This window comes from Phaeoacremonium minimum (assembly GCF_000392275.1).
Source record: "Phaeoacremonium minimum UCRPA7 unplaced genomic scaffold PA7_03_scaffold_464, whole genome shotgun sequence".
Taxonomy (NCBI): domain Eukaryota; kingdom Fungi; phylum Ascomycota; class Sordariomycetes; order Togniniales; family Togniniaceae; genus Phaeoacremonium; species Phaeoacremonium minimum.
This window is the reverse complement of record NW_006921366.1, coordinates 39386-52469: the sequence shown is the minus strand read 5'-3', so window position 1 is coordinate 52469 and position 13084 is coordinate 39386. Positions and strand designations below refer to the sequence as shown.

Below are 13084 nucleotides of genomic sequence, written 5' to 3'. Positions count from 1 at the left end.
GACTGTCGACATGCTCCTTTGTCCGCTGTCGATGTTGGTGTTTGTTTTTGGTTGCTGATGTAGGAGGGGGTTGTAGCGCTTATGTCATAACTTGATGATCTAATGCTAGATGATGGATTTATATTTTTTTATTTAAGAGTGCAGGCTGAATAGATAAATAGTTATAAACGGGTGACTGTTTTTGAAAGTGAGATTCACTTCCCGAGTGTGTCTTTTACATGTCAATTCTTGACTCAGCATGTAGATTCAAGCAGCCGAATGACAATTTCATAGAAGACTATCAGAGAATCACCTTCATTCTCATTCCCCACGGAGAGGCAGCCCAGATAGAGGGAACAAATTCGGCCTTGTGAATTCGTCAATACAGCACTAACCACGTTGGTCTTTATTCTTATATCACTTAAATTATAATAGTTATACTGTAGGGATCAATAGGGACCTTTATGGGGGTCAAGTGTAGTAATCTGGTGGCGCCGCAGTAATTAGTTGGTGGGTTATGAAGTTCTACTTATACCTTGACACCGTTTTTATACATACAAAGCTACCCCCATCTAGCATTATAAACAGCACGCGCTCAACATAGATGGAAGATGCCAGCCACATGAACGAACAGGCTTTGTTTTTTGGCCCTCTTTCTCCCAGTCCTGTAGTCTAATAAGTGTCTCTTGCGTGTCAGGGTGGTCTATACCCAGAATATCAGACTGCAACTGGAAGCATTCTGTCATCGAAGCCACAGCCTTAGAATACTGGCCACGACTATACCAGATGATGGCCAGATCATGCATAGCGTCGAGTGTGTCTGGATGCCTATTACCGAGTATTTCCTTTCGCAGTGCCAGCACTTGCATTGATAAATTCTCGTCTTCTTCATACCGTTTCTGTCGATAGTATGTTATAGCAAGCTTAGATATAGCTTCAACGGTATCAGGGTGTCTATCATCGAGTATCTCCTTTCGTAGTGCCAGCACTTACACTGATAACTTCTCGTCCTCTTTATACCGTTCCTGTCGATAGTATATTATAGCAAGCTTAGACATAGCTTTAACGATATCAGGGTATCTATCATCGAGTATCTTCTTTCGTAGTGTCAGCACTTACACTGATAACTTCTTGTCTTCTTTATACCGTTCCTGTCGATAGTATATTATAGCAAGCTTAGATATAGCTTTAACGATATTAGGGTATCTATCATCGAGTATCTTCTTTCGTAGTGCTAGCATTTACACTGATAACTTCTCGTCCTCTTCATACCGTTTCTATCGATAGTATGTTATAGCAAGCTTAGATATAGCTTCAATAGTATCAGAGTGTCTATCATCGAGTATCTCCTTTCATAGTGCCAGCACTTACACTGATAACTTCTCGTCCTCTTCATATCGTTCCTGTCGATAGTATGTTATAGCAAGCTTAGACATAGCTCGAACAGTGTCAGGGTGCCTGTGGCCTAGCAGCTCCTCTCTGAGTGCTAGCACTTCCACCTTCATCTTCTCAGCCTGGCTATACCTTCTCTGTTGATGGTATGTTGAAGCGAGATCAGACATAGCTTTAACAGTGTCAGGGTGCCTGTGGCCTAGCAGCTCCTCTCTGTGTGCTAGCACTTCCACCTTCATCTTCTCAGCCTGGCTATACCTTCTCTGTTGATGGTATGTTGAAGCGAGATCAGACATAGCTTGAATAGTGTCAAGGTGTCTGTAGCCTAGTAGCTCCTCTCTTAGCGCTAGCACTTCTATATCCATCTTCTCAGCCTGGCTATACCTTCCCTGTTGATGATATGTCGTAGCGAGTGAAGCCATGCCATCTATGGTATCAGGGTGTTTTTCTCCTAGAATTTCCTTCCGTAATGCTAATACTTCTGTTTTGATCATCCTGGCCTCCTCGTATCTTCCTAGTGTATGATATGTTGTAGCAAGTGAAGCCATTCCCTTGATTGTGTCGACGTGTCTTTCACCCAGAATCTCCTTCCGTAATGCTAATACTTCTGTTTTGATCATCCTAGCCTCTTCGTATCTTCCTAGTGCATGATACGTCTCAGCGAGCGAAGCCATTCCCTCAACTGTATCGATATGTCTTTCACCCAGAATCTCCTTCCGTAATGCTAATACTTCTGTTTTGATCATCCTAGCCTCTTCGTATCTTCCTAGTGCATGATACGTCTCAGCGAGCGAAGCCATTCCCTCAACTGTATCGATATGTCTTTCACCCAGAATCTCCTTCCGTAATGCTAATATCTCAGTATCCAGTACCATACTTGCCTCGTATCTTCCTAGGCCATGATATGTCGTGGAAAGAAAGGCCATACTAGAGATTGTGTCGGGATGCTTGCCACCCAATATACTTTTTCGAAGCTTATATGCCCGTTTGTCCACTGGCTCCTTCTCTCTCCACCTTGCGCGGTCGTAAAGGTAGTAAGAGACTTCGCTTAGAAGATTAGATGCGTCTTGCTCTCTTTCACATAACTCGGCCCACTCGCATACCTGTTGGGCATGTGATAGGTATTTCTCGCACCCATCCCATGATTCCGGTTGACTCTGAGGAAATAGAGCGTCGACAACTTCGAGGGCTGTCCTCGAGAAGAATACCTCCTCCGCGTGTCGGCTTTCCCTGCCCAGACTATATCGTGTAGCCTCTTGTACCAGTTTATGCATTTCAAATGCCCGGCTGTTGTCTTCAGACTTTCGACCATGAAGGAATGAAAACTCTTGAAGTCGAGCAATGGCATCGATTACATCCTGAAAGTTCTCGTCGTTATGGTCGTCCTCGTTGTCGCCATTGGGGTTGACGCCAGCGGCTAAGTCAGTGCTCTCGGTGGTGTAATTGTTGCTGACAGCCTCATCCACGTCTTTCGATACTGCTATTTGCCGGATAATTTCAAAAGGTATGTTCTGATTATCGAGAAAAGCCAGTATATGAAGAATGTTATATGACAGTCTGTTCTCGTGTTGAATGTGCTCGATGGAGATGTCCCAAGTCCCAAGGATACTATTCGACACATGGGGCCGACGGTGGCGGTCGAACTCTGTTTCCTCGAGAAGTCTCCACCTTTTCCTCCGACTACTTAGCATTGATAAATATTTCTTAACAGATACTGATCTTCTCCGTATATATGCGGCAGATTGAGATATAGCAAGTGGGAGCCATTCTAGCTCCCGAAGGAGTTGGTCTGCATCGGCTGCTTCATCCTCCTTGATATCCATAGCTCTGACAGACTCGAACAGTGCCTTTGCCTCGCCGTCTGTCATTCGAGCCACATTGATCGCCCGTTTGGCGCCGACGAGAGTACCACAGATTCGCTGGTCACGGCTCGTCCAAAGCACTGTCCCCGTGATAGCATGTGGTATAAACTCATATAGGTTGTGTACTTCAACTGCTGTATCGTTTTGAGATGTTTGTTGAGGCTTTTGTCCAACTCCAAATAAGCTCAGATCATCTGCATTGTCGAGGATGAGGAGCCAGGAGGCACTGGCTGTAATTCGCTCGCACACAGCTGCCAGCAGCTTGGTACCATCTAGACTGTTGTCCACGCCCAACTTCATTCCAATGAGTTTGTAATCTTGAGTGAAAGTAGTCACGCTGTCGGCGTGGACCCAGAATATTGAGCAGGAGGAGTCGATCTGACTTCGTCGGTAGGCATACTCGAGCGCAACTTGCGTTTTTCTGTCTCTGTTAGTGTGGGTCGCAGGAGACTGGAGGGTTCTATCTCACCCCGAGCCGCCTAAGCCCCAGAGGGCCGCGCTTTGTGATTTTGAAGATGGCGGAAGCAGCTTGTCGAGTTCGGCGAAGATGTGGTCTCGATTAACGACATCCTCGTTACGCGGAAATGGGATCAAGCGGCAGGGAGAGGGCGATTGGCTGGAGCCTATTCAGAGTTATAGACTGGTTTGAGTTTCGGAGTTGATGCTCTGTTACCTCCTGAGTTGTTGAACGTAACGTTCAAAGTGCCCCCGGAGACGTGTGTCCCAGCAATGACATCCCGGCCGCCGATCGGACCAAATGTCGGAGGTGGTGGGTCCATCGGGCCGGGCTTTGAGAGATCCACTCCGGTTTTCCGGAGACTCGCTACCGATTTCAGTGATCTACTTTTGTGTTATAGTATTCGACAATGAAGAGATCGCGGGAATAAAATGGCTCCTGGAACATGAGATCCAGGTCAGTGGTGGTTGAAGCGGCTGAAAGCTGCACAACAACCAATAAAGATGGACGAGGCTGCTTGCCCTCGGCGGCTAGGCATACTGGTCGAGACTCTCGGAGCCTCATCTGGCATCTTCTTCACCAGCTCATACAGTTATCATAGATCCACTATATAGATACGTAGAATTTCTGTCATTCAATGCCCAAATTAGATCCTTCATTGTATACTGTGGCATGGCTTGCCTTGCTTGTAATAATCGTGTCGCTGTCGGGTATGCCGATTTTGGATTCGCTCGTTAGGCCCCTCCAGGGCTGGACCCCAACCTACCCCGTCCAAGCAGATCCCTGCTTCTTGGCCTGACTTTGTTGGATAAATACTCCATGCCCTCGTCTTCGATCATCCTTCCCATTTTCCTTTCGGTTCCTTCTAGTTCAGCTGCTCCGCATTTCAACTAATGACAAAATTGCCGCGCCCTATATAACGCTTCATCCACATCAGCAGTTAAGGCCGAGACATTCTCATAGAAACGAGGTAAAGCGAGGCGCCCCGTTCCCAAGCATCTCCGGTTACCGAAAAATACTGACTGGAGAATAAGGATGTCTTGTCAGTGTGTCACTCTGTATTACTCAGTTCTCAATCCCCCGGTACGTAAGAAGTAACGAGAGCCTGATAATGTCGAGTTCGCGCAGTAGCTTAACCAGATCCAACATGATCTATACAAGAGAACGTCCTTCTCAACGTTTAGAAGAGAGGGGAAGCGTTGGGTCCGTAAGATTCAGAAGGAATCTAGACTAAACCAATGTCGCAACATAGTGTCTATCTGGATGGCATCGGATACGTGATGCTAATTCTTCTATTATGGTGGGAGACCCCAAGGGGCGGTCACCCAGCAGAGAAAAAGGGCTTCCATTCGATTCACGAGCGTAGCGCATGCCACGCCAGGAAGAGTCTGCCTGACCAACGGACTTCGTTGCCCCAAAAGTTGACTTGGCCCCGCTGCGAACAACCGACGCCGTTGGCACGGCGGGGGTTGGCCCTTGTGGGTACCACTATCGCTAACCTATGACTTTACAATTTTCTTTTTGCTCTAATTCCACTAACCCAGATTGGTGTAGTGGTAGCACGTCCGGAGTCACCAGAAGAAGCCTACAGAGCGGACGCTGGCCCGTCGAAGGGGCGGAAGCGCCGGGTTCGAATCTCGGATCTGGGAATTTCTTTCTTTCTTTTTTTTCTTCCTTTTCACTCAGCCAGCAGTTTTTTGGCTTGGGAATTTTTTTCCAACTTTTTTGGTATGCTAAAAACCATCCTCTCGGAGATCATTATCCTCCGTTACAGTGACGCAGGGATCACGGGTTTGCGTGTGTTGAACTGTGATCAGAAGACGTAACATAGTACGTGGTTCCTAGACAAGGCTGCGTTCCAGTCCGTGCACTCAGTTTTTCTTTACTAGTTAAAGGGAGAGGAGGTTCAAGAGTTAGAAAAAGGGAAGTAAGTAAGAAGAAGAGCATTCGCGTAGTTCTTCAATTCAAGAGACATCTCTACTCATCTAATCAGGAAGATCCTATAGACTACGTGACAAAACCTCCCTTACAAGCCACTTGATTATCGCCTTTGTCTTCCAGATCGTAGAGACTTATATGATCAGCAAAGTATCTAAAGAACCCTTAATACCTACCACTAAATTCTAACACACTCCTTAAGACAACCCAGCCGCCTAATCAATCAAAAGCAATCACAATAGAGGCGTCAAAAACCTCTCCAAGCCAACATCAAGATCACTAACTAAGCCTCAATAACAAGTTTCCAAATATCAAATAAGTTTAGAACAGTAGAGATCTAGATCGATAGTTAAAGCAGCTGAAAATTACACAACAGCCAATAAAGATCGACAAGGCTGGTAGCCTCGACAGTTAGGCATACTCGCCAAGACATTCGGAGCCTCGTCTAGCATCTACTTAGCAGGCTCATACAATAATCATCGATCAGCTATATAGATACCCAAAGCTCCCATCATTCAATGTATGAACTAGACCCTTCATTGTATACCGTGGCATGGCTTGCCCCGCTTGAAATCGAGGTGCAAGCGGCCCTGCATATGCTGGACAACGTACACGACGGCCAATTTGCACTGGGCCGAGGCGATGATTATGTCTTTCATGCTGGCGATATATGCGGGCATAACATAATCGTTGCCACTCTCCCTGCAGGTCAGGAGTACGGCACCGGCTCCGCAGCCGCTCTCGCCAGCCAAGTCAAGAAATTCTTCCCCAACCTGTGGTTTGGGTTACTGGTCGGCGTCGCCGCTGGTCTCCCGAATCTGTCCACAACTCCACCTCGTGACATCCGCCTCGGCGATGTTCTAGTTGCGCTGCCAGAGGGGAACAACGCTGGGCTGATAGCCTATGATCTGGGAAAGGAGACTGGGAAGGACGGGTTCCAACTTCTGCGTTTCGGGCATGTCCTTGCTACCACTGAGACGGTTATAAGGTCTGCTATCGGAAGCATCAAACTCAAGGCACCGAACGATGCCAAGATATTCCTACCCTATTACGAGACCATGAAAGAGGAGGAGCATATAAATGGGACATTTGTTGATCCTGGTCAGGATCATGACATTTTCTATGAAGTAGATGATCAGGGCGTAGAGAAAATTGTCGAGCGAGCCCGCCGACCAGACTCCAAGCGTACGCGAGTGTGGTACGGGCCGATCGGGTCGGGAGAGAAGTTAATGAAGAACGCTCAAAAGAGGAACGAGCTCCGAGACAAGTACGGCGTGATTGGCCTTGAGATGGAAGCTGCCGGCACCATGAATCGGATACCCGTTGGTGTCATCCGCGGTGTTTGTGATTATGGAGATGAACACAAGAACAAAGATTGGCAACCATACGCCGCCGCCATGGCTGCTGCGTATGCCAAAGCCGTCTTGCACAAGATTCTACCGCACAAGGTACCAGGGACAAACATGAGTCAGGTTGAAGCGCAAACGTATAGCCCACAGGGAGCAGGAGGACCTGTGTTCAATGGCCCAATCACTGGTAGGAATGTACTGGCAGGCATGTCAGTCTCCGGTGGTATATCGAACTTCAACTTCTCATAATACTGAGAGGTAGCTGTGCTTATCATAGACGGTGCCGAAGATCGGCTCCTCCGAGACTATTAATGTAGAGCATAGAGCAGCAAGAATCTCTTTCTTTCTCGTATCGACTGGCGGGATGTTGGTGTGATATTCTTAGAGACTGGAAGGCGTGCAGCGCATTGACCTCCTTGACGCTTCCATGCATGGGTTTTGTTCATGCCCACAAGCTTCTACCACTACCAACCGAAAACGCAGTACACCACCACCTACAAGAGTCTGATTGACATAATAAGCCCGGAATCATAATCCATTGGCCCAGAAGATGACCCTTTGACCATCCATGAATTCATAAAAGTATGTTGACTCGGGGCTCAACGCACAGGCACATTTCACTGCAATTTTAGCCTTGCTGGCCACATTGCTTCAGAGATGCCAAGCCAGTGGCTTTTGAAGTCATAGGCACGATGGATGGGTTGTATGGGCTCTGATCATAAGTATAAGTCGTAGAACTTGAGTTCGGACGATGGGCGAGGTGGCTTGGCAATGTCGTTGCTTTATCATCTACAACATAAATCAATGCATATATAACAGTCAGGTAAGGTAATGATATCGATTAAAGGGAATAAGCTATCGCGTACAGCGTGTTGAGAGTTTTGTTTTGCGTCCAAAGACATAACGTAACATGACGACTTGACCCTGACAAGACAAGAAGATGCTTTTTCTCTTTTCCTCCAGATCCTCAGCTCCAGAATCCCCTCCTTCCCAGCCAGCCATTAGTAGTGGTAACAAGTATAGCATACACTCCAGATTGCGCCAGGCCAACACAATGCCCGCCACCGGTCAACGCTCGCTCTAGATCTACTGACCGGCCGTGGCCTCGTTGCCCTCGCTCGCCGGCTTGGCCAGCTTCGCCTTGGCCTCGTTCTCGCCCTCGACGCTCTTGGCGGCGTCCTTGACGATCGGCTCGTCGGGCACCAGCTTCCTGGTCTGCTGGTCACCGCCCTCGGCGGCCGGCGGGGGTGGCGCCACGGGCTGCCTTGGGGCGTCTTGGTCCGGCGACTCGCCGACGCCGAGATTGACCACCTCGTTGCCGTTCTCGTCGACCACGCGCGTGCGCGTCTCGTAGCGCGTCTTGAACTCGACCTTGCCCTCGAGCGCCTTCACCTGCTCCTCGTTGAGCACGTTGCCGTCCTGGTCCCGGTACTCGATGCGCTCCTCGCGCGAGAGGATGCGCTGGCCGGCGGGCGGCGGGGGCGCGCCGGAAATCCCCGCCGCCGGCTCGCCCGGGGCCTCCTTGGCCTTCTGTGCGATCGGAATCTGTCCCTGCTGTCCGCCCTGGACGGGAATGTTGACTGGTGGTGCTGTGGATGCTGTGGGCTGGGGAGAAGACTTGACCGCAACGGAAGAGTATTGGTCGTACTAATGTAAAAGATGACGCATTAGTGTGCGTTGGAGGAAAGGAGATATTGTGTGCCTGTCTGATCTACGTGTATGACGCCAAAGCCAGCGCTCAGAATCCAAGGTAGTGCCGCACGATTCCAAGTAGCATAGGCCTCAAAATAGCACTTGCTATATACACTACTCGTATTGCTTCCTTCTGTGCCAACCCCGCCCGAACTAGCCTCTCTCGGGCAATTTTCTTTCAGGTATCACTGCTGAGGGGATGCTACTTACGTTGTCATAGAAAGTGTTGCAGTCAAAATCCCAAGTATTGAACAGCTTCACGCGGTTGCACTCAGCCTTAGTCCACGGGTTGCCATATGCCAGCGGGGAGAAGAGCGCGAACACGACGGCTGATAGAGCCAGGAAGCTCACTGCCAATGCCTTGTTCACGACCGGGTCGCGAACAAGACTCGAGAATCTCGCGGTGGCGAAGTCGAACACTTGGCAGAAAGCGATAATGGCGAAGTACAGAGCTGGGAAGTAATGATGCAAGAAAAGCTGGCGTTGCATCAGGTAGAACGGGAAGTAGTGGAATGCCCACCCCACAACCGATGTGCCAATCTCGTAATCAAATCGCTTGAAGACAGCGTTGGCATAGTCGTTGCAGCTGCGTTGCCATCGGAGGACGGCAACGCCCTTGAAGAGCACATAGATGACCACAGCCAAGGTGGAACTCCACCAGACAATTGGGTTACCAATAAGGTAGATCTGACGATGGTCCTTGCCCCAGAAGTTGATGCCTCGTCGCAGGACGGGCCAAGATGGCGGTCGAGAATCCCAGGCGTGCGACTCGACGAGTCCGGCGTTTGTCTTCCACATCACCTCCTGCAGCTCCCAGAACTTGCGGAAGAAACCAGGGCGGTCATAGTTGACCTTCTCTGCATCCGGACCGAGGGCGTCATGCTCATTCCACTCCACATACCACAAACTGTTGGGGAGAGTGCCTCCTCGGGCGCAAGTGACTTCTTGCTGCTCAGAAGCCCAATCCGGAAGCTTGACCTTGTGGGAGAAGAGAACGCAGCCAGTCATGATGTGAACAAGTTTGAACTTAGTCTCAATGGTACGGACTCGCTCCTGAGCTACACCCTTCTTGGATCTCTTCTTAACAATCTCGACGCGGAAGAAGTCATTGGCATCGCCATCGAAGCCTTCATAACCATAGGCAGATACTTCGTTCTGCCAGTCAGCCTCGGTGACAGGGGGTCGGACATCGTGGGAGTGAAGACGGCGATGAGTTGGCAAGTGGTACAGCCGAATGACATCGCCATCCTTGATGTACGGAATTTCAGGAAGGTTGTTCCATGCAGAGGTGCCATTAATGGGCTCGCCATGAATATCCAGGGGTTGAGTCTGGTTCTCCAAGAGCCAGATGTTGTTCTCATCCTTGTGGGGGTACAGAGTGATCTGTTGCTGTTTGCTACCAGTGGGGTACATCAGGGGGTGCGAGTGAAGATAGCCACCCTGAGTGTTCACATGTCTGATAGTAACTCGGCTGCCCATCAGAACGTCAACGGCAACGTCTTGCATACCCTTCGAGTTTAGAGTAGATTGGAACTCGGAGCTCATGAAACCATCGCCGTCACCGGGGTTGACCAGGCAGAGGAAGTGGATAGCAAACATGGCCATGTAGAAGGTTACGGGGATGACGATCAAGCTGAATACTCGAGCCATAAAGTGCTTAGCGAATATGCGCTGCGCCAAGTTAGTGGTTGCAATTGAAACTGAATGTTTGTAGGGAGTTTACCAGAGTCACAGTCTTGGTGTCACCGAGGAGAACCCAGAGCTGAATGAGGGTGAAGCTTCCAACCCAGGCGATGGTGAAGAGACCAACCCACTTGATGCTGCAGGTGGCACCCAAGCCAAGACCAGTCATGACAAGCCAGAACCACCAGCTTGGCTGGAAGGCCTTGGTAGGTCCCAATTCATGTTGGTTTGTGAAAGACGTGAAGGCCAGGGCAGTGAAGGCAGTGGCAATCATCAGAGGAGAGTCGAGGAGAATCAAGCGTGCCTGAGTCAGAAGACCGTTCTCGAAGATGATCAGACCAGCACCCATGGCAGCTGTAAATGTTCGGCATCCCGCAGCCTTGAGCGTGAGGAACATGGTGGGCACCAGTAGGACACCGCAGATGGCAGGGAACAGTCTCATGGCAACGTAGGGAACCTTAGGTTCAAGATAATCCTTGCCAATCTCTTTGAAGTCGAAGTCACCATCGAAGCCAGCTAGCCAGCCGAACAAGGTGATGAGGAGTTTGGCCAGGGGCGGGTGGACATCCATGAAGAACTTGCCCTTGATGTACTTGGAAGCGAATCCACCAAAACTGCGAGAAGAAGAGTCAATTATTGTACTTGTAAGGATTCGGAGCTTGTGCGAGGTGCATACTGGACTTCGTCGAAGACAACGCTGGTTGGCTGGTAGATACGGAAGAGCCGTACGATGGCACCGAGGACTGTCAAGCCCAGCATCCATTGGTAGTCTGAGATTGGTAGGAGGAAGACATCGTTATCTTCGACGCCCTCTGATGTATAGTCGTCAGGACGCTTCGGCTTGGTTCGTGAGACGGTATTGGATGTCGGCGGAGGGGGAGGCGGCGCGGTGGGAGATGCCCGGGCGGCGGGCGATTTGGCTCGAGCCATGATGGGAGAGGATGATCTACAGCAATCGGTCTTCCGAGGTGAAGTGTGGATATCGGGCCCTTCTTTCTGGATCACTTCCTACTTCCCCACGCAGATGGACGCGACTCGAGACCGCGACTTTAACCGGACCGGAGGACAAAAGGGAAGTGGAAACCGGGATTAAAGAGAGTCAAGAAAGGAAGGCGATCAATTACAAGGTCGTCATGGGGTGGGTGGAGGTGCTCCAACCAAGCCAAAGGGATTGAGAAGAGGAATAAGAGAAGTTAGAAGAGAAGAAGCACAGATGAGGCCTCTATCACAGCCTCGAGGATCTGTCTTCTTTCGGTCGCCCTTTGCAGTATGGATGAGGTTTCCTGGGGGGAGGAGAGGGTTGGAGAAAGGGGGCTGAAGCTGGACGGCATCACACAATAAATTTGTAGCTTAAGTGGCCTTTCTGGAAAAGGGACGGGGAGCTGACGAGTGTCATTGGCTAGCTGGGGCCCTAGTTGGCAGCCCGCCGTACCTAAGGTACGCAGTAAGCGGGCTAACTACTGTACCCAGCTGTCCCACCTCGTCCATGGCGCGCGTCGTATCTGCCCTGCAGTGGCCGCGCTACCCCAACTTGGGCGCGCTGGGAGAGCCTGGAAACTAGAAAGGGATGGCCTGCAGGGGTGGAACCCCCCCCCCTCCCCTCAGGCGATCCTCTCCCATGCCGGGCCGCTAGCACCGGAGCTTTGGGTACCTGGTTTAGCTCGTAAGTTTCCCGCGTTTGACATGTTACTGCTGCTACGGACCAATTTCTCCTCCATGTGTTACTTTGCTTCCATGGACCTAATCTAGGCATTTGACGTGATAGCATAGGCAGGTAGGAAACCTGGAAAGCCAAGCAGACTGGGATCCCAAATGTGCTTCAATTAGTCTAGGTCTTCAGAGAGACATACTGTACTATGTATACACGGGTCTAAGGGCTCGGAGGCTCATTCTTTTCGACCTCTAGAAGATAGTTTCTCGATTCCATGGTTGCGATTGACCACGACTGATGGGCCAGATTTCCACAACCAGAGGTCTCGGCAGTCTTTGCCTTTCTTCAAAAATGCAGGCTCAAAGCTTCTTCTGGGGTCTCTTACTCGTCGTAATATTTATGTCTTTGCCTGTCTAACTTTGCTGTATATTTCTCCATCGTCTACCACACATTCTCGGCCTCCCTACGCAGCAGACACTTACATCCTCTTCTACATTCAGTTCACAATCAACTCCCACGTTTTCTCGTCGTGTCACTCCTTGATAACGTCGGTGCTACAACGACATGGACGAGATTCGTCACCTGCAAAGACTCCATCGCGAAGTCCAGGAAAAGAGAGCCGAGCTTGACCAGATACCCAATGAGCAATCGGACGAGATTCAGCACCAACGACGTAAATGTGCCAAACAGATTCAGATGAAGGAATTCTACATGGGCCGCAGCCTTGAGCGCTTGAACTACACGATCGAGCACCGTCAGCACAGGCTCGACCGGATGTATGAGCGAAAAGATGGTCAAATGGCTCACTCTGTCCGAATGCTCGACAGCGAGCTGCAAACACCCAAGCAGCGGCGACCCAAATCTAAGCGGGCTACGCCAGGCCCGCTGCAGCTCGATCTGCGAGCAACTCCATCCCCTCTAAAGCATGAATCGAAAACAGAAGACTTGTGCTCTGACGATATGTCATGGGCCGTCGAGCGTGGTTATGATATAGTGGACAGATGTGAGGCAATGGATTCTTGAAGACCACCGCATTGTGGCTGGGAGTCCTTGTCACACGCAGTGCGAACACGACAGCTGA

General features: G+C 50.0%; 2 protein-coding genes across 2 annotated transcripts; one reads left to right on the top strand and one right to left on the bottom strand.

The window, feature by feature from the left end:
• Window positions 1-6146: 6146 nt before the first annotated feature.
• On the top strand, window positions 6147-7226 carry UCRPA7_6306 (putative nacht and wd domain protein; the record flags this gene model as incomplete). The annotated part of the gene is made up of 1 exon (XM_007918845.1): window positions 6147-7226. One exon carries the CDS (start codon window positions 6147-6149, stop codon window positions 7224-7226), a length of 1080 nt encoding a protein of 359 aa, XP_007917036.1.
• Window positions 7227-8063: 837 nt separating this feature from the next.
• On the bottom strand, window positions 8064-11282 carry UCRPA7_6305 (putative glycosyltransferase family 39 protein; the record flags this gene model as incomplete). The annotated part of the gene is made up of 4 exons (XM_007918844.1): window positions 8064-8624; window positions 8880-10340; window positions 10393-10966; window positions 11029-11282. The coding sequence occupies 4 exons, from the start codon at window positions 11280-11282 to the stop codon at window positions 8064-8066; spliced, it is 2850 nt and encodes a 949-aa protein (XP_007917035.1).
• Between the last annotated feature and the right edge of the window lie 1802 nt (window positions 11283-13084).